The sequence below is a fragment of the Artibeus jamaicensis genome, unplaced genomic scaffold (assembly GCF_021234435.1).
Source record: "Artibeus jamaicensis isolate MK-2021 breed Jamaican fruit bat unplaced genomic scaffold, CSHL_Jam_final scaffold_584, whole genome shotgun sequence".
Classification (NCBI taxonomy): Eukaryota; Metazoa; Chordata; class Mammalia; order Chiroptera; family Phyllostomidae; genus Artibeus; species Artibeus jamaicensis.
The window spans coordinates 12,534,862-12,554,799 of record NW_026522048.1 but is presented as its reverse complement, the minus strand read 5'-3'; the positions used below and the strand labels follow the sequence as shown (position 1 = coordinate 12,554,799).

The window sequence follows — 19,938 nt, the reverse complement described above, 5'->3', positions numbered from 1 at the left end:
GTCTGGATGCGGGTGGACCAGTGACCAGTGATGAGAGGACCCTGGCACATCCTGACCTTGTTTTTGGTGACCTTGTCTTCTAGTCTCTCCCAAACGACTTAGTCCCGTGGCCATACCCTGTATCTGGGCACCATCTGAATCTGTAACTCCTTCGTAACCTGAGTTCCGTGCACCCCAGTCTGGGCTGATTGCGACCACCTAGCTGTCTTACCAGTGTTCTTCTTCTTTTCTTCCTCCACCACTGGCCCTACTAGGATTTCCAATCCACCGATCCCAGCCCTTTTTACTGACCTCCCCAAGCTCTGCATATATTTCTGCCCCCTTAATCTGCTGAATTCCTGTGGAAACTGAATGTCATTTTACTCTTGCATATACCCTTAACTTCCTTGCTTCTTTCTCATGTCATTGTGCTCATTTGATGAAGCCCAGCCCTGATTACATTCAACTCTCTACTGAGGCCGTGCCAGGATGATGATGGACCTAGAGAAAAACACATCACATGTTGAGGTGACTCACTGTACCTTCATGACTATAATCTCAAGTGCATATTTAATGCTGCCCAGTGGTCATTCTGTACTTCCCTGATTCATTTACACTTTTTTATACCTTTTGTTTTTGTTTCAAACCTACAGTACCAACTCCCTCATCCTTTCTCTTGACCAGTGACCTTGTGTTGATTCCCCTGAAAAAGTTAAAAAAGAATTTCACAATCCCCTGCTTCCATATCTACCTGTGCACAGCATTTATATTCATTTGCTCTAACTTTCCTTGGATTCCTTTCTCTCCTACCATTTTATTTATTTTTTAAAGATTGTATTTATTTATCTTTAGTGGGGAAGGGAAGGAGAGAGGGAGAGAAATATCAATGTATGGTTGCCTCTCGTGCCTTCCCCTGCTGGGAACTGGCCTGCAACTCAGGCATGTGCCCTGACTGGGAATTGAACCGAGATCCTTTGGTTCATAGGCCAGCACTCAGTCCACTGAGCTACACTAGCCAGGGCTCTCCTACCACTTTAATATCTCCCTCTTCACCAAATCATTCTCTTTAACCCACAGGATGCTACCATCTCTCTAATCTTAATTAAAACAACAATAACAACTTTTCCTAATTCCTTTTTACAGCTTTTCTTTTCTTTCTAATTTCTGTTGTTGCTACTTCATCTTGGCTGCTAGAGAAGCCACAGACCACATAGGCACTTGAATGTATTGCCAGCCCCTACCTCAGACTGGCCCACGGGATACTCTTTCAAAGACTGGAGAGTATTATGTGAAGTGAAATAAGCCAATCGGTGAAAGACAAATACCATATGATCTCACTTATAAGAGTAATCTAATGGACAAAATAAACTAATGAGCAAAATATATCCAGAGACGTGGAAACAGGGAAGAGACTGGCAGCTGCCAAAGGAAAAAGGGGAAGGAGGGAATGGTGGGAAGAGGATGAAGGGACTAGTCAGAAAACACGGACGAGTGACCCGTGGACACGGACAGCAGTGTGGGGACTGCCTGTGGGAGCGGGGGGTGGAGCAGGATGGAGGAAGGCAAAGGGGGGAGAGGGGATTGGGACAACTGTAATAGAATAAACAAGAATAAAAAAAGAGACAATGAAATATGGGAAGAGAATTGTACTAGGAAGAAGAAAAATTATTTCTGGCTTCTGCACTGCCATTATTTAGCTGTTCGAATTGGTCCTTGGTTCCTGTTTTCTGTGAGGTGACTCATGCTTATTAATCTTATAAGATTATGGTGAGAATTGGTTTAATGCTCCCATCCATTACTTCAGTCATTATCATCTGGTACCTTCTACATGCCAGGCATACAAAGCACTGGGAAAACAAACACGCCTAAGTAGGAGTCTTCCTATGGACGAGGAAGAGAAATAGACTTTAAAACCTCAAATAATTGAATTATTAGACATGGAGGAACAACTAACTTAGCTATAACAAGTTATATAGGGGTTAAAAGAAGGTGACACATGGAATTCTAATGGACAAAGAAATCAGAGAATAACATTTCAGAAATAACGTAAGTGAAAATAATTTGGGGAAAATCTACTTCATTATTTTCACTAGCTTTGCGTTGTAAAACAGCATTCTTCCTAAATTCATTCAGATCTTGGTAGCTCGTGGGTTTTCTATAAGGCAAAGTTTCAATGTTGCTGCTATTGTCGAACTCTTATTGCAAATGGTTGTCGTGGGGGCCTCACTATCCCCGTGGGGGATAATTCTGTTCTGCTCCCCAAGTAAATTGGCCTGAATGATGTAGAGCTCAGGTGGAGTTAGCCTTAACAGGATAAGACCCAGGTGCTGTGAATTCTTGAAGCCTGTACAATTTAGGGGAGTCTGAAAATAATACAAACATAAAACCACAAAGCGACATACAGTGTTAGGAAAGGGACTTAAATGTGTTAGGAGCTCCATATATTAAGCACCATTGGCTTCACAGTGGCATACGTTGAAGTTCTGTATAGTTCTGCCTGATTAGCATCTATTGCCTCATCAGCTAATGAGCGCCTTGATTTGGGGGAAGAGGGAGTGAGGGGGAACCATGACCCCATCGTTTTCTGTTTCATGTGGGTCAAGTGGCATTGACCCAAGCAGATCCAATCAGAAAAGCCTATTCCCTTCACCACTGTGACTCAGGACTGGACATGTGACCCAACTCAGTTCGCTCAGAACCAGTGGGAATCAATCTCAGAACTTTCCCTGAAACTACTAGAAAAGAAATAATCTCTTTTCACTAGACCTGAAGCTAATCAAACTAGAGCTTGGAGCTGCTGGTGGTTACCTTCTCCCTCAAGTGAAACAAACATAGAGGGAACATAACCTAAAGCAGAGAAAATCGGCTCCAGATCATACTGTCCCCCTCACTGCCACCCCTGTGCCTTCCTTTCCATGTTCTGTTGTGATACTGGGGGACAATCCCTTTTTGTGCTTAAAGGAATATAAATAGCGTCTCTATTGCATAAGTTGGGAGAAGCATAACATGTAATGATTTGTGTTACTGTTAAAGAGCATACTTGAATGACTCTCACTACAAAGCAGATTTGTTTGAGGGATTCACCAAGTTAGCTGGGAAGAAAGCTTCACTGTTTACATTTTCAACTGAGCAGTAACTACTATGATGTTACCAAAACATAGTGGAAGTTAAAAATGTAGTTACATTATGGTGTGAAAATAAAAGCATCAGAAATGAGGGACACAATGAAATGGCATACTGGAGAAAACTCAAGACTTCCACTATAGTCCTACCGTATCCCTCTAAAGTCCCTATGTGTATCATTCAGATTTCTTATTATTTATCGTGTTCTTAGGGAGGAAAACTAGTGCTATTTACCTGATCTGAAGGCAGTGGTTCTGTTAATTATTACATGCAGGTGAAATACATTATGTAATTTGTGTCAATGAATGAAGAAGCTTAGCCTTTAAGATTCGTGCTATGACCTTATCATTACGAGCCTGGCTGAACTGACAGTGCCCATTTCACAGCTCTGGCGTGGGTTTTATTCTCACCTTCATCGACAAAAAGATTCTGGCCCCAGAGGCCACCCCTTTCATCAGGTACCAAGAGAGCCTGCTAAATGGAATGTGAGCTTTATTTTTCTTTTCACTGGAATCATTCAAGAAAGATTTTAGATTTTTTTCTACATAGGTTTACACTTGCCTTTTTTTGTATAAAATGATCTACCAACATGTATGACATTTGTTTAATACACTTTTTAACCTTTATCTAGAGTTTATATTCAACAGAAAAACATTAATAAATGCCAGGCTGACTCAGTAACAGCAAAGTTGGTATGCCATTTGTTTTAAAATAAAATAAAATAATAAAAATAATTGGACATATTCAGGAAATCATTTCAGAACTGAGAGTTTAGTTTAGACAGAGGGATAAGCTCATGGCTGCATGCATTATTCCTGCCTTAGCAGACGTCTTGTTGAAGAATGGGAAATGTCTGCTCTTTAAGACATTTGTAAATGATCGCTTAAATTGTCTTTTTCTTGAGTGTTTACAAAAAATTAAGAAGATAGAGCTTGCCTAACATAAATTAATTAGGATCTTTTACTTAAATGGCCACTTTATAATTATGTTTACTAAGTAGCTGGAAACAATGCCTATTCAGAACAAAATAGTTTGTTTTAGGTCTTGGCAAAATTAGAGTGATCTGTATGTTTTGTATTGATTGAGCTTATTTGTTCCCTGTACACTAAGGCTTCTTCTTTTACCTGTGTAGCATATTTGTATGTGTAAATCCAAATAGGCATACATATGCTCATGTATGGGTACACACCCAAAGCGAGCAGAGATAGCTGCCTCTACAGAAGCAATAAGTAGGTTCTCTGCTATTGTTCAGTGTCAACATATGGACTGATGTAGTTTCAGGGGAAAAAACTACTGTGATTACAAATTGACAACAATATCCTTAAACAAAGAGCCAAACCAAAATAGCCCTTTGATGTTTGTCTAGTAGGTTGTTTCTTCAGAATGCCCTCCCCTCCTCACTGGCTCCACTGGAGTTAGCTACTCCTCCCTGGGGTGACCTCTGCGGGAAGATTCTATTTCCTGTCCCACTGAATCAGGGCAAATCGTGTGATGTGATTAGATCAATGAAATGTGAGTAGAAACATGACATGGGCCATTCCTGAGCAGAGGCTTTAAGACCCATTGTTTGGATCTCTCATTTCTTCCCTCTGTCGTGAGATCAACACGTCTCAGATTGGAGTTGCTCTTGTAGCTTGAGTCTTAGAATACAGAGTTACCGGGATCAAATACGCAGCCAACATAGAGTGGACATTAATGTGCATTTTTGTGGGTTTTTTGTAGGCCACCAAAATTTGTAAGTTGTTTGTAAATGCATCACAATTTAGTCTAAACCAGAATTTCTCCTCCTTGGCACTATGGACACTGTAGTCTACGTGACGCTTTGTTATGCAGTGGGGTATCCTGTCATTGTAGGGTGTTCAGCAGCACTGTTGGCCTCCACCACTTAGCTATCAGGAGCATCACACCCCAGATGTGGCAACCACAGATATCTCTTGATATCGCTGAAGGCATCCTGGGGGGGTGTTAAAAATCACCCCCAGTTGAAAAGCACCCATCTTAGCCCAGTAGTTCTCAGAATGGCATCCCAGAGCCAGCTGTATCTGGATCACCTGGGACTATGTAAGAAAGGTAAAGTCTCAGGCTCCTTTCAGACCTACTGAATGAGTAACATTCAAGACATTCTACACGTAAAAGTTTAAGAACCACTGTCCTAAACTGAATGGTACATAGGCACCCTTATAGAAAGAGAGGCCATAGTTATTGTTTTTACTTACAGACGCAGAAAGGTAACTTTTTGGATGTTTAAAGCATAACAATTCCCTGGCTATGAATCTGTAAGACCTTAGAGTACATGACAATATACTAGTGTAATATCTCTCAGACAAATTGAAGTTTTACAGCTTCAACAAATTTACTGTGGTCTCATAACCTGGTGATTCACTGAGTCACAATGACTAAAAATGAAGAAAAAAATTGTTCTGACTAGGAATCCAAAAGGCAGTGGCATTTCGATCTTCAAGAAAACACAAAATGATGTTTTTAAAAGGGCAATTGTCCATTTCTATGATTTGACATTTGTGTATCCATTTCATTTCAACACATTTTATATAAATACAATTTGTCTGTAAAGAGCAAATAATTGAGATCAGTATTTAATTGCAAATTTTTTACCACAAATAATCTCTGTTCTTTCTGTCTAGCTATGTTTTATGCATCTATGTAAAATGGGTCTCAGGATGATGTGCCTTGAGCCTGAACATAAGGAATAATTAACTTTGCAAAGTAGATTTTTATCATATTTAAAGGTATAGGCAATAAACATTAAAATTTTAATTTATATAATTAAGAGATTGGGCATGTCACTTAGTTGATTTTTTAGAGGTAAAAATATCAAAATTAATTTAATCATATTAGTTCATAAAAGAATAGGGATTTATAAATCAAGTTTTATGACACATGAATAGGTTTATATATTTCTCTATTTTCCCCCTTTTAATAAGGAATGTTTGTGGAGAGAAAATTTCCAAAGGTTTTCATTAAATACTTCTTTCTTAGCTCTCATGGTGCACATGGTCTCTACGACACCTGGTAGGTGTTTCAGAAGTTTTCCTAAAATCAGAATTTCAGGGTAATAGTGGAGTACAAGATAAATGCAAGATACTTGAATTTTCTGTTTTTATCAAAATATTAAAAATAAAAAAGCTGGTTATACTGCAGTAAATTGTTGGAACAAACTAAGAAAAATCTTTGATATCAAAAGACATGCTGTGCATTTTATGATTTCTGTCACATCATTATGTTTTATGCACTTGGCCATAAACTTTCCATTACGTGCTTTGAGTTAAAATACTGGGGGGGGGGGCTTTGTGTATGTGGGACTTTTTTTTTGCTATTTTTTTTACAGAGAGAAACCATAATTTTTATTGTCACATTAGGATTTTCCTAAATATATCTCAAAATAAAAAGCCCTTGAATTTGTAAAAATGAAGTGAAGTCTTTTCCTTTAAAGCATTATCTGTCAGCCGGAATGTCATGCTCTGTTTTTTAGGTCCTTTACACTCTTGAATTTGATTTGTGCTTTTACAGCACAAATCCCAACATTCAGAAGGCAGATCTGCCTGCTTCAGCTGCCTGGAGCTATAGAGAATTAGTCTGTCATTCTCGGTGTCGGGGAGTGTATGCTGTGTATGTGAGTATTGTGAGCATGTGTGTCCTTATCTGAGACCGGGTGGCCGAGAATGATTTAAATGTACAAAGGATTGATAGTACAGACTCTCATTCAGCCTGGGCTTCGAAACCTGTGGCATTCGAGTCTGGACAGGCGCCTCTGTGCCTCTGTTCTAATTGAGCAGTATGTTTGCTGCCATGGCAGCCAGCAGCATCCACTGCAGCAGCGAGGAAGAGCCATAGATCTGAGAATGCAGGTGGAATACTAAACTGCAAGGCGCTCGTGCAGGGCTGGGCTTCAGTGCTTCATTTCTGCTCCTGTGGGGCTCTGATGAAGAGGCTACACATGATGCACCCAGTCAGCTCATCTAGATTCAAGGGCTGCAGACCTAAATCAGGGAAGGGCTGGTGAGAGGTGGGGGAAAAAAAGAAAAAAAGCGAGAGACATAGCTGGTGCTTTGCTACCTGGCGTTTGGGAACACAGAAGCGAGAGAGGGAAATGTGGACCCATCGCCCTGCTGAGACGCGTGATTGGAGGAAGATGGGGAAACGTAGTTGGCTTCCTGTGTTACTTTTCAGCTGGAGCAGCATCTTTGGTGAACTCTTTTCTGCTTCCGATATGTTCAAGCAAAATGTTTGTAAATACTGCTGATTACGGAACTGATGTAGCAAGCTGAATCGTGGCCAGCTACTTGATCGTACTGTAGCTCTAGAATCCTACTTGAATGTTTGAGCCTGTCTGAGCTTTTACTGAAGTGCATGTGCTAATTAAAGCCAAAAGGGCAGTTGCCATCTCAGTGCAAAAAGACAATGTGAAGTCCAATTGAAAAGAAGAAACCACTGGAAGAGTCATGCAGCGGCCGGCTGAACTCTCTGTGTTTCGGAGCAAAGAAGTAAGGAGAAGGGGAGCTTGCCTTCAGAAACAAAAGTCGCTGACCAATCTTTCCCTCACCAGTGATGGGGAGAGGAGACCCACCGTGCGCATTTCCAACTGGTTTGGAAATGCCGCCAAGGCCAGCCAGAGAGAATCCCACTATGCAGAGAAGCGCTCGCTGTCCAGGTTCCTCTCTCGGTCCATGCAGTCGCTGTACCACAGCAGCAGCGCTGGGGCGTGGAACTTCCTGCCCGCCAGCCAGTCAGGCAGTGGGGGCTTCAGGGACTGGTCTTCCAGAAACGGCTTGGAAGGTGAGAGTGATGAAGATAGCAGGTCTGAAGATGAAAACGCATCCTCCAAGCCAAGCAGCATCAGCAGGAGCTGGGCGGAAGAGGAGGGAGAAAGCTGCCTGCGGGAAGGCACGGCCCACCTGGACGAGGATGTGATCCTCACCATGCTGGGTGACCTGGAGCAGGCACTGCACACGGACTTGCTGGGTAAGTCGGGTTGGCTCTTCCAACCGGGATGGGGTTTGGAGCAGCTGCCCTTTTGCATTAGCCAAATATCTCTCATGTTTCTGGCTGATCTGTTTAAAACTGTAGTTACTTAAAAATTTTAAATTCCTTATTTCTTGGAACTATTTTCTTTATAAAGCTGAGCTGTGGTGAAGTCTATTTGCAGAAAGTAAATAGCACCAGTCTGTCCTGGGAATTATTGGCTTGGTGTCCAGTACCTTCTAGACACCCAGAAATAAGTGTTCATATATTAAGACTCCAAACGTGTTTTTTACTTAGTCATTAATGGGGTCTTTTTAGTCAACCTCCCTGGAGGCAGCCTCGCCACAGACACATAATGAAGAATGAAAGGCCTGTGGACTGAAGTTCGTATGGTCAGGGGGTCCCTCTGCTGCCTCAGTGGCCCCTGAACAAGCCGGCCCTTGTTTGAACTTCAGCAACGAGCACAGGCGTCTAGTGGCACTTTCAGAAATGCGGAGGCCTCTTCTGACAGCTTGACTCCCACCCTTTTTTGAGTTGTGTGTGTGTGTGTGTGTGTGTGGCAAAAAATGCTTTTTGTTTTGTGCACATTAAAACTTCTTATGTAGACAACTGTGAACTGTGTTTATACTTTACCAACTAGGCTTTTTTAAAATTACATCAGTCTCATTAGTAGCTTCTGACATTATCTTTAACTCAATAGGAAGATATCTGAAGTAGTTTTTTTCAGTTTTATGATTAAGCATTAACTGTCAATTTGACACTTGCCTAAATAGCTAAACTATATACATTTTAATTTTTATACCTAAATTCAGTGCTTTACCAAAGTGTATTTACATCATAAAGCCCCTTATTAAAAAACCCACAAGTATTAAACCATTGAACACACATTTCATGTCAATGTGTATTTTCACAGAGAATTTCCTGTAGGACTGCTTACATTTGAAAGAATTAAACCTGACCAGTTATCTTTTTGTCTCTGATTCGTACAACTGATGCTAAATATAGGTTTGTTTTTATTCTCTGTGTGGACCTTCTGTTATAAGATGTTTTATGAGCTTTTCTTGAATCTTGGTGAACTAGTTTTAGTAGCAAAAAGCTTACAGAGACAGCAGAGGCAAATATTGCTCAATTTTTAATGTCAGTTTGGCTTTAAAAGAGTAATGTTTCCATGGTTGTGGGAATAGTGATTTCTGAATCTGAACACACCTGGTACTCAGACGCTGAGGATTTCATTCTTCACCACTGCGTGATTCCGGTGATGAACTGCTTTTTGTAAAAATCCTGTACGCAGTACAAAGGCAAGAGAGGGAGTTGGAGCCTAAAGAATCTTTTTTTTTTGTCCTCTGAAACTGTAGTATCAAATGATATCCGTGTTTTTTGCCTTTAAGGTGGTAGCACTTATCTTGTTCTAAGTACTTCTTATGTAAGTATTTGCCAAGATGTGAACAGAGTGCCTCCCCGACAGTGTTCGTTGGTTGCTCTGTTAAAGGAGAGTATGCTGTGGGCGGGTGTATGTGACACATGCCTGCTTGTGCAGAAATAACTTGGAGCAGTACTGTCAGGCGTAATCTCTCAGTAGAAATCTGTGTGTTCCATGGGTTTTAAACTGAGCATCTACTTATTGTATTTTTGGAATTTTTCTCTTTAAGCCATTTTTTTTTTCTGTTCATGCCACTACTCAAAAATGCGAAGGAGAAAGTAGGAGGAAGAGTTTATTTAAGTAGCTCTGAGTGAATAATCATATCAGGACAATGGAGCGTTCTAGTGCAGTTCCCTAAATAATGATGCATGTTAAGTTGGTGAGTCTTTGCAAGCCCAACGCCTACAGGAATTTCAGGATTTCTGCCATGTGCCTGGCTAGGGTCTGCTTCTGACTCAAAATGGCTTCTTCCAAGTTAATTTTCAGGCAGGGTTTGTTGAGTTCAACTCTTTACTCTTGGATATGTAATAAATCAGACAGACTAGAGTCTGTACTGTAATTCTATAGGAAAATATTTAAAAGGCAACTGATGAGTTGAAAATTTTCCATCCAAATCACTGCTGGAGTTATCCCCCAAATTAGGGTTATTTCTCAAAATAAATCAGGGAGCTTTACTGCCAACAATAACATTTGTAATGTGGATGGTATGGTGGACATAATTCTCTGTGAATCCGGTTCATTCATATGTAATTTGATTTCCTGTTAAAAGGTGATAGGGCTGGCAGTGTTGATTACACTGTGTATAATTAAAGCCTACAAAATAAGAGCTGGACCACACAGATTAAGGAGTTTGTCTGCCACTAAGTAAAATTGCAAAAAGCACCAAATTAAACCTAGTATTCTATGCCCTACTCATAGAGGAGGCAAGCATGAAAAAGCAGTTTGCACCAAAGTCAAAAACTCTAAGCAAATTTCAGAATGCATCATTATATTACACCATAATAGGTGTAAACCCTTACTGTTGTGGCTGACGCTTACGGCTTTGAGATGTGGAAGTGGGAGGGGTACAGCATTTTTGTGACTATGCAAATTTTTCATGTGCAATTTTCTGTTAACTTTGATTACTAAATGTTTATTTTATTTATGCTTCTACGTTTGAGCTTTTTCATTGTAATTCCTTACCCAACCCCAATGCCATTTGGATACAGATTTATAGGATGTTTCAGACCTGAGCAATCCTTAGGGGGTTGGAAGTGCATTTAATTCTATCTTGTCTTTTGTATGTCATTGAAGACATTTACTGCAATAAATTTTATTTTGGTTATTATCTTTCATGATATGAATGAGGCAGGAATTATGTTTTGCTCAACAAGTTGGGATCTTTTGCTGTGAGGAAAAGATCCATTTGTTGGACTGTTCTGAGCAGTGCAGTGTCATGAGTGGGTGTCGTGATGAGAAACACCGAGGGGAGTTGGGTTTTGGTTCCGAAACCTGAGGGAAGCTGTGTGAACAAATAGTGATCCTGACTGGAAGACTCCAAGGGTCTAAGATGCCTGTTGGATCAGAAGGAGGACATGTAAAAGATGAAGATGTGACAAAAATATTTAGAAAAATGGAATATCTGAAATACAATGTTCTTAAAGTCTATACAAAAAAAGTATTGAAAATCACTCAAATATCACTTGTAATTAATACTGTGCCAGTGGCAAGTGGTGGAGATTCGCTGAAAAGTTGGCCTGGGGGGAAACATGTCAGTGATGGAGGACACGTGGCTGCGTGTTCCAGGAACTCGTGTGAGGTCAACGACCGCACTCCGCCCCCTCCAGAAAAAGATTGTCCCGGTGCTCTCCTCCTGGAAGACGGTTCGTCTCTTGTCCTCACTTAGAATCAAAGACGTCTAGACTGCATGACATCTTACGAATATCAGCTTTGGCGCCTCTCTACATTTGTCTCTTTACTCTGTCTTTTGTGCACTTTGAGTAAAATCTCTTCTTTGCCTCTGCCTTTCCTTTCATGAAATGATATTCTTTTCCTGCCTTTTAAGGTTTTCCTTACAAAAACCTCCTTTTTCTCCAAGGTTCTGCCAGATGATTTGAAAGTAAAAGGTAGACTTCTTTCCAGCCACCTCTCAAATATACTGTTATTTTTATGAAGAGAAGGATGGAAAGAATTGCCAGGGAGAATATGGCTAAAGTTCTGAGTTTGAAAGAATGCACATGTACGAGGTTACAGGCTGCATGACTCGAGTCAGTGTCGGAAAGGTCTGTGCCATGTGCCTGAGGGCACAGCATGTGTTTTACTAGCTCTTAAAAATGTACTCAGGGAGTTTTTCTGTCCTTTCTAAGTTCGAAACAGTAATGCCATTATTAAGCATATTTTAATCATTTGAATACTTTGTAAATTGAAAGGAAGAGATTTATAGACTGGCAGCAGAATGGTGGTTGTCTTGGCAACCAGCCAGAATGAGGAATAATGAACAGTGTAGTGATGTTTGGCCGGAGAAGACAATGGGAGAATCAGCAGGTGCTGTCTTCCTGCGGGTGAGGGACTGCCATGACGAGGAGAATACCGGGTGCTCAGCTTCAGAGCCACTGGGACACGGGGTGGGAGTTAAAGAAAGGCAAATTATCACTGGTCCCTAGAAATGTTTTCACAATGAGACATATCTAATACTGGAACGAGACATCTATTACTGGAAAGGAAGGAGCCTGGAGGCTTTAGGCAGAAGCTTGTGCCCATCTCCAAAGGGAGATGAGTTCGTTTACTGGCTAAGAGGCTGGGCGAGACAGTCTCTGAAATCCCCACAGGCACTACAATTATATTGAAATGTTAGATGGGTGCATTTGTTATTATGTATTTCTAAAAATTTGGCATGAATACTGTGGGAGAAAATGAACAGATTGAATATCTACCTGTATTTGTAAAACACATTATAGGTATGCATCTTGAGTTTCTACGTGACAGTTTTTGTAGTGGAATGTAATGTATGCCATTTTTAACTTCACATTTCCTTCTCTTTTTCTGTTCCTTCCATCACCTCTTTATTTTCTCCCCTTCCTTCCCTTTACCTTGCCTCTCCTTAATCTATCCATTCTAATTCCTTCCTTCCTTCTTTTCTTCTTTCTTATTAAAATTTTTTTTGTCACTGGAAATCCTCTTGAGCCTAAATGAAACAGAATAAAAGCTGTTTACTCTCTTGACATGTTATCATTATCCAGACACATCAGCTTCAAATGGCCACTGGCCTGGGCAGTATTACGTGGCCACCAACAGAATGGTTTAAGGTCACTTCTGCCCCCCAGTGGCAGGCAGTGGTTGTACAAGGCCAGGGTTGGTCATGCCAGCAGAGCTGTTTGTTTCATGTGTATTAATCACACTCTAGGTTTAGATGCCCAGGACTTCAGTGGAACTCTGGTGTTACATGTGAGTGGATGATTCGGTTCCCTGTAGAAAGTGGAGATGTAATTAAAAATAAAGCCTTTCAGTGTTGTAAGTCGTGGTCCGTGAGTCTACCAGAATAAGGAACTTAAAGAGACATTGCCTTGGCGTGGGTGCATACCCACTGCCTCTGTGCCTCCCGCTCCCGAGGCCCAGCTGCTGCCCTGCACCCCTCACCCCGCTGGGTGCCGTGGGCCGATGTAGCCCAGGAGGAGTTGCTGCTAAGAATCACCAAAAAGCTGGACGATGTGGTAGCTAGGATGCACACTGAAGGGGCCCTTGACCTTTTGAAGAAGCTGAACAGCCTCCAGATGTCCGTCCAGCTGTTCCAGACAACCAGTCTCGGAGTCACTGCGAACGGGCTCTGCAAGCACTGCTTGGATGAAGAGGTGGCAGCCTGGGCCAGAGTCCTCATCAAAAACTGCCTGGACTCCCCTGCCTAGCCCAGAGGAGAAAAGGAAAGGAAAGAGAAAAAGCTGAGAAGAAAGGAAAAGGGCTTGACTTTCCACATGAAAGCCAGCGGCAGACTTCTCCTCTAAGGAAAATAAGCGAGGGAAGAGCCTGAAGACAGTAGGTCCTCTGTCACCTCCTGTCCCAAAATGCCACCGATGGAAAGATCAAACAGCTGCAAATCAAAGGTGGGCACCTCACAAAATACCCAGCAGCTGCTTGAGCCCCACCTTTGCTCCCCCCTTTGTCAGCCTCTTGGCAGCCTGCTATCTCACAGGGTACCCTGTTCTGGACAAGTGTGTGGAGATGCTCTCAGTGGCCATGAAGGCAGATGATAATTACAGGGGCTGTGGAGTCAGTTGTGACAGGATGGCATCAGATTTCAAAGATGGTATTTGACAGGAGCTCAAGAGCACAGACAGGAAGTACTGGAACTGCATGCACAGCCGAATCTGCAACCTCAAGGATGCCAGCACCCTGCCTGCAGCAACTGCTCGGTGGGGCCGTCGCCAAGATGACAGCAGAGGAAATGGCCAATGAGGGGTTGAGGGAGTTGAGGATAGCCGTTGCCCAGGAGGCTATGTGGTAGCACAAGTGGCCAAGAGAGGGGGCACCAACACCGACCACTTCCAGTGCAGCAAATGCAGAACGGTACCTACAACCAGTTGCAGATAGTACTGGTGAGCCCATGGCTACCTTGGTCTTATGCAATGAAAGAAAGCATCAGTCTTTGGAAGTTCCACTGATAGAACTCTCAGCCAGGACTTCAGAGAACAAGGTGAGGAAGAACAAAGAGAAAACACTAAGCCATTGTAACTGGAGAAAAAAAAATTAAAATTAAAATGAAGAGGGAAAAAAAGAAGACCTTGATCTGTAAGAAAAGGCCTTTATCCTATTTTCTTATCTCAGAGTCTAAACATATACTTGATACGTAAGGCAAGTTTATCTCAACTGTTCTGAGTGCTCTTAGAAACACAGCTACAGAAACAATTAGTGTCCAAATAATGTCAGCTTTTTAAATCTGAGCTCAGCAACACGGAGTAATACACAGTATGTTTCCAAATGGCTCTCTCATTTTGCAGGGATTAAGGTAATAGACCTACAAAATATTATTGTGTATATATATATATATATATATCATCACCTCAAATTATTATTTACAATATTACATTTATTTCTGTCCACATTTTATTTGTAGAAAGAAGAATGATAATTTCAGGTGATAATATTCATTTGGAATTTTCTACCTATCATTTTACTTTTGAGATAAAGGGTTTACATTACTTATATATGTATACAGTTATTCTCAGGACAGTGAATGACATGAATAACAAGTGAATTATTGTGTTCCTTTTCTAGGTGAAGACCCTGAAACAAGGAGAATGAGAACAGTCAAAAACATAGCAGATTTGAGGCAGAATTTAGAAGAGACTATGTCCAGTCTTCGTGGGACCCAGATAAGCCACAGGTTTCTTCTCAATTCTGCCTAATTTGGGGCCAGTAAAGAACTTAACTTCTCATGATGATAAAAAAAATTTTAGCTTTCCTTTCTTATCTTCCCATTTAAATTCCACATGACAGCCAAGTGGTTACTTCTCAATACATAACCTCCACCTTTTTCTCCTATCCACCTTTTTTTTCAGTATCATTTCCCATTTAAACTGAATTAGCTGATGAAACTACCATCATCACGACTAAGTGGATTTTCATGCCTGCCCTAGAGAACAGTTGCAGAAGTTGCTGTTGAGGAGGAGTGGTAGAGATATTTGCAAACGTCACTGTAGCTAACTTCCAGAATAGTCCCAGGAAGGCTGTGATAGGGCAAATTAAGTTTGTTGAGAATGTGAAACAATGTTTCATTTTATCTAAAATGTAGTGATAGCCTTTCTTTTGAAAGCAAGAAAGCAAGACACAGCCAATGAATGCCCTTTCTCACACTTTAACCCCCACAGAGGTGTTTAGAATCTTATTATGAATATATAATTTGGCTTTCATGAAAATCACAGTCTTCCAACAATGACTCCAGTTCCAGCCTTCCCTGTCTTCATGCATTCTTCATAAATGGCCCCAAGCCAACCAGAGTCCAGTTATTTTTCCATTTTATTTGACAGCACCTTGGAGACGACATTTGATAGCACAGTGACAACGGAAGTGAACGGAAGGACCATACCCAACTTGACAAGCCGACCCACGCCCATGACCTGGAGGCTGGGCCAGGCGTGTCCTCGACTGCAGGCTGGAGATGCTCCCTCCCTGGGGGCCGGCTACCCCCGCAGCAGTACGAGTCGGTTCATCCACACGGACCCCTCCAGGTTCATGTACACAACGCCTCTCCGCCGAGCTGCCGTCTCTCGGCTGGGAAACATGTCGCAAATTGACATGACCGAGAAAGCAAGCAGTGACCTGGACATGTCTTCTGAAGTCGATGTTGGCGGGTACATGAGTGACGGAGATATCCTTGGGAAGAGTCTCAGGACTGATGACATCAACAGTGGGTGAGTGGCCCTGGGCCCTGCTGTCTAACAGGATTATGTAAAGAGGAGAAGTGGCCTGCCGGGATGCGTCCGTTAGGGAGGGGCGTATGGGGTAGAAAGTGGGAGAAATCTAAGGGGCTGGCATCTTTCAGGTCCTCTCTTCTGCTCATTCACGAAAAGGAAAACATCTCAAATTTCTATAAAATCTCTTTATTATCAGCCGTTAAATTTTTCTGTTGTTGGTTTAGAGAAACACATGTGCCTTTTTTTCCCGTGCTTTTTAGATAAGATTTCGTAGTGAAGGACATGAGAAGAAGGCTGGAGGAGTTTTGCTGAGCTGTTCGATTGTTTTGTTTTCTGTATTTTGGGCTTTTTGTTTTTGCTTATCAAAGCTGCCTGTAAGTGCTTTGAAGAACAAATATTTTCTAGTGTTCTTAAGTTATGTACCTCCAATCTAACTTGAGGGAAAATCATGTTAGAGTTGAATGTTTCCATCTATTTATTGTGATGATCTCAGATTTGCTTCTTTATCTTAGCCCATTTTCTTTGTTTCCTAATAGATTCCAAAAAAAAATGTTGTGATTATAAGAATCTTAAAGTACTTTGGCAATTTGGAGTATTTATTTCAACCTGAGGGTGAGCCTCGATGGGCACAGTAGGATAGTTCTATTAAAACTACTTTTATCAACTATTGTAATTGCCCTTTGAATACTTCTATGCCCGATTACACTGTTGTTAAGTGTGTTAAAGACACTGATATATTTAACCTTCTACCACCAGCCCTTATGAAGTAAGTATTTTTATACTTGTCTTACAGATAAGTAAACTGATCCTAACTGGCCTAATTGTCTATGTTAAAGAAAGATCAGACTTACATTAGAACTCAGGTGGTTCTGACTTTAAAACCCAGGCTCTGTAATGCAAGGAAAAGCCTCCCAGTGAATCTTATCTATGTTATTCTTATGTGAGTCCTGGTTTTGTCCTACTCTTTCTTTGTCCTTCTCTTTCTTTGTCCTTGTACATCTGAAGCCCAGTGGCAGAAATCACTCTTCTACATGACTAAACCCTTCCTGACTTCCATGAAAAGCTTGTTGGGGGGTGGAAAGACCTAGGAAGTACAGAAGAGATCGTAACCAGGTGCACAGCTCTGCCCTGATAACCTCCAGTGCGTTCCGGGCAGCCATGTTACCTGACTTGCTAACGATGTATAATCAGGACACAGATTCTGGTCACTGAAGGTAGGAAGTGACTGAGTTGCCACTGGACTCAGAGTTCCCCACTTAAATCCCTTTCTCCTGTTCACTCTCTGTGGACTCCTTAGAAGCTTAATTTATCAAAATTCATTTTTGTCACCTATAAAAGGGATAGCATTGAAGAATCTCCATGAAATTATTTGGAAAGAAGGAAATAACCCACAACATTTTACATAGCACAAACCCTGCCACAGTATATGTGATCAATAAGCTTATCATCATCATAATTACATTTACGGTTGTTAATAATCATGCTAGTTGGTAGCTGTCGTCATTCATTATGGTGAGTATTTAGCATCACCTAGAAGGGAAGACCCAGCTCAGGGAACACGACAGCAACACGAGAGTGAGGCAGGAACGTTCTGGCCTCGGTCTGTCCAGTCTTTCTCTGTGGTTCGTTCTTCTCCGCCCAAGTGCCTCCCTCTCTTTTCTTTCTCTGTTTCTTTAAATGGGGGCATGTGTGTGTGTGTTCACTTGCATATTTACTAGTGGGAGAACGTTTACTTATATACATCAATGTACACAGGTAGTTACATAATTCACATATATACATATATCTACATACTCATATGCACATATGCAGTCAGCCTCATTATTTATGGTAGTTACAGTCTGTAAAGGCACCATAAAACACTGAAGTAGTGAATACTGAATCATTCCCCTAGGTCATAACATTTTCATCAGTGGATCAATATGTAATCTTGTTTTGTGTGTATTTCAGTTGGAAGATACCTTATTTATTATTTAATACCTATTTGTCAATTAATTAACATTGAACTCACCCCAACAGCAGTGTAACTCTTGTCTGAATGCAGTTTCTCTAACGCGTATTTTTCCATAAGACACATCACAGCCTCCTTGCCCTTAGGAACACAAGACAACTTTTCGGCACTACACTTGGGGGCCATTTTAAATGGCAAAATCTCTAACAGGGGCACAAAGATGTGGAGAAGCTAGCTCTAAGTAGACTGAAAAGGCACTTATTGGAAGCAGGAGAGCAGAAAGAGGAAGGCGGAATGTCACCTCGCCCGACCTCAGCTGGAAATGCCCACAGGGCACCTCTCCGAGTGGGCCTTGCGGGGCTGCCAGTGTTGCGGTGGGGGCTGCAGACTGTGGCAGGAGGCGGATTCCCAAGTACGGAACTTGAGAATAATGAGGTTTGACTGGGTTTATTTATACACTTGGAAAATGCTTACCAGGTAAAAAGGAAGTGTATCTTGGGAGCAGTTTAAATCAGATATCAAGGGACATTTACCATACATTGTGTGAGTCATTTCAAAAGGCTCACACAGGTAAAATTTGTGTGCAGAATAAGGAGTTCAGAATAAGGAGAAAGCACTCAATCCTGGCATGAATTTGAAAGGAGTGTGAATAAGGAAACAGTTTAATTCTGTTCCTTGATTTAGCTAGAGAGGAGAGAACTATATTAAGAGAACTTGTAAGGAATGTATAAATACTGCAGAAGATATGTTATTCAGCAACCTTAACTAAAATATAATTTTCAGAGCAGAGGGGTAATTGGATTAGATAACATTCAATTACCCTTCCCTTAAGTGAGATGCGTAGAACCTGAGTATTTAAAGGTAAGATGTGAGAGTTAGAGACTGTTGTGACAGGCCTCACCATTAAGCTACAAGGTTTAAACTATGTACTGTAAGCAGTGGAAAGCACTGTTTCTTAGAGGAGATTACCTAGTAGTCACAGCACATGGGGATGATGACGGTTTTTGAAATGCCACTTGAGGGGAAATCTGGAAAAGGGATTGAGGGGAGAAGATCTAGGGAGAGATTTCAGGCACTATTGCAAGAATTCAGGTCCCCAGTCATAAGGCCAGAAATAGGGGAGTGCCATTGATAGGGATGGAGGGGCGTGGGGATTGATACGGGAGGTACCACGAAGGAAAAATTTACAGACACAGGATGGGACACTCCTGAGGGTGTAAGAGAGGCAGAGGATTCAGGCAAGATGCCCATTTTATAGGCAAAGGAAATAGAAAATGATACCATCAGAGAGAATAGGTGAGAAAGCAAAGAGAGAAGGAGAGGTGAAAACGCAGGGTTGGAGACAGGGGCGTTACTGGACTGAAGGGGTCCAGCTGCCTGCGTGCATCAAAGCCCAAGACAACAGGAATTTGCAGCCAAGAAAGTATGGATTTATTAAGGAGATGGTGTCACGTCCAGAGTCACAGGTAGCACATGTGCAAAGCCCTGGCTCCTCGGTGGCTTCTGCAACATGAGTCATATTGAGGAAAAAATCATTAGTCGTGGTGGCTAATAAGTTAGGGTCGTGGTCTCTGCTGATCGGTTGGTGCTAAGTCATGGGGTAATTCTTCATTGCATCTGGTCCTCCTGGCAGCTTCATTGCATCTGGTCCTCCTTGTGAAGTCAGTTTCACAAGGATTTGTTGTGTGGGATCATCCCATTTTCCTTGGTCCAGAGCTAAAGCACAGCTAGGCCAAGATACCATGTTTAGTTTGATTGAAAACTCTATCTCAATAATCAGTAAATCCAGGACCTTATTTCTAAGATTACGGGATACTGGTCAGAACCTCATTGTCCTCAGGGGTTAATGATCAAGCAAGGGAGAGGGAGGTGGGTGAGTCAGGGCACCAGGTGAAGCCAGTTTGGGTCAGAGGAAAAAAATCAAAATAAAAGTCCAGATGAAATGGTGTCTGCACCATTAGGGGAATAAAGCAAAAGTAATGAAAAGGAAAAATAGTGTCTAGAGTAGAGAGATGATGGGTGTAATCTCATGTAGGAGATAGTGGAAATGATGGGAGACATGAGGACTCCTGGGAAAAGAATAGAGAGAGGAGAGGAAT

General features: G+C 41.6%; 1 protein-coding gene and 1 pseudogene across 3 annotated transcripts in view; both read left to right on the top strand.

Moving 5' to 3' along the window:
* Positions 1–19,938, top strand: part of NAV3 (neuron navigator 3) — a 346,564-nt gene that overhangs the window by 167,694 nt on the left and 158,932 nt on the right. For all 3 annotated transcript variants that reach the window (XM_053658773.1, XM_053658772.1, XM_053658771.1), the window contains exons 10-11: positions 14,750–14,858; positions 15,502–15,885. In XM_053658773.1, the coding sequence (XP_053514748.1) occupies positions 14,750–14,858; positions 15,502–15,885 (493 nt within the window). The remainder of the gene's footprint in view (positions 1–14,749; positions 14,859–15,501; positions 15,886–19,938) is intronic.
* Positions 7,563–14,065, top strand: LOC128626410 (transcription elongation factor A protein 3-like; annotated as a pseudogene).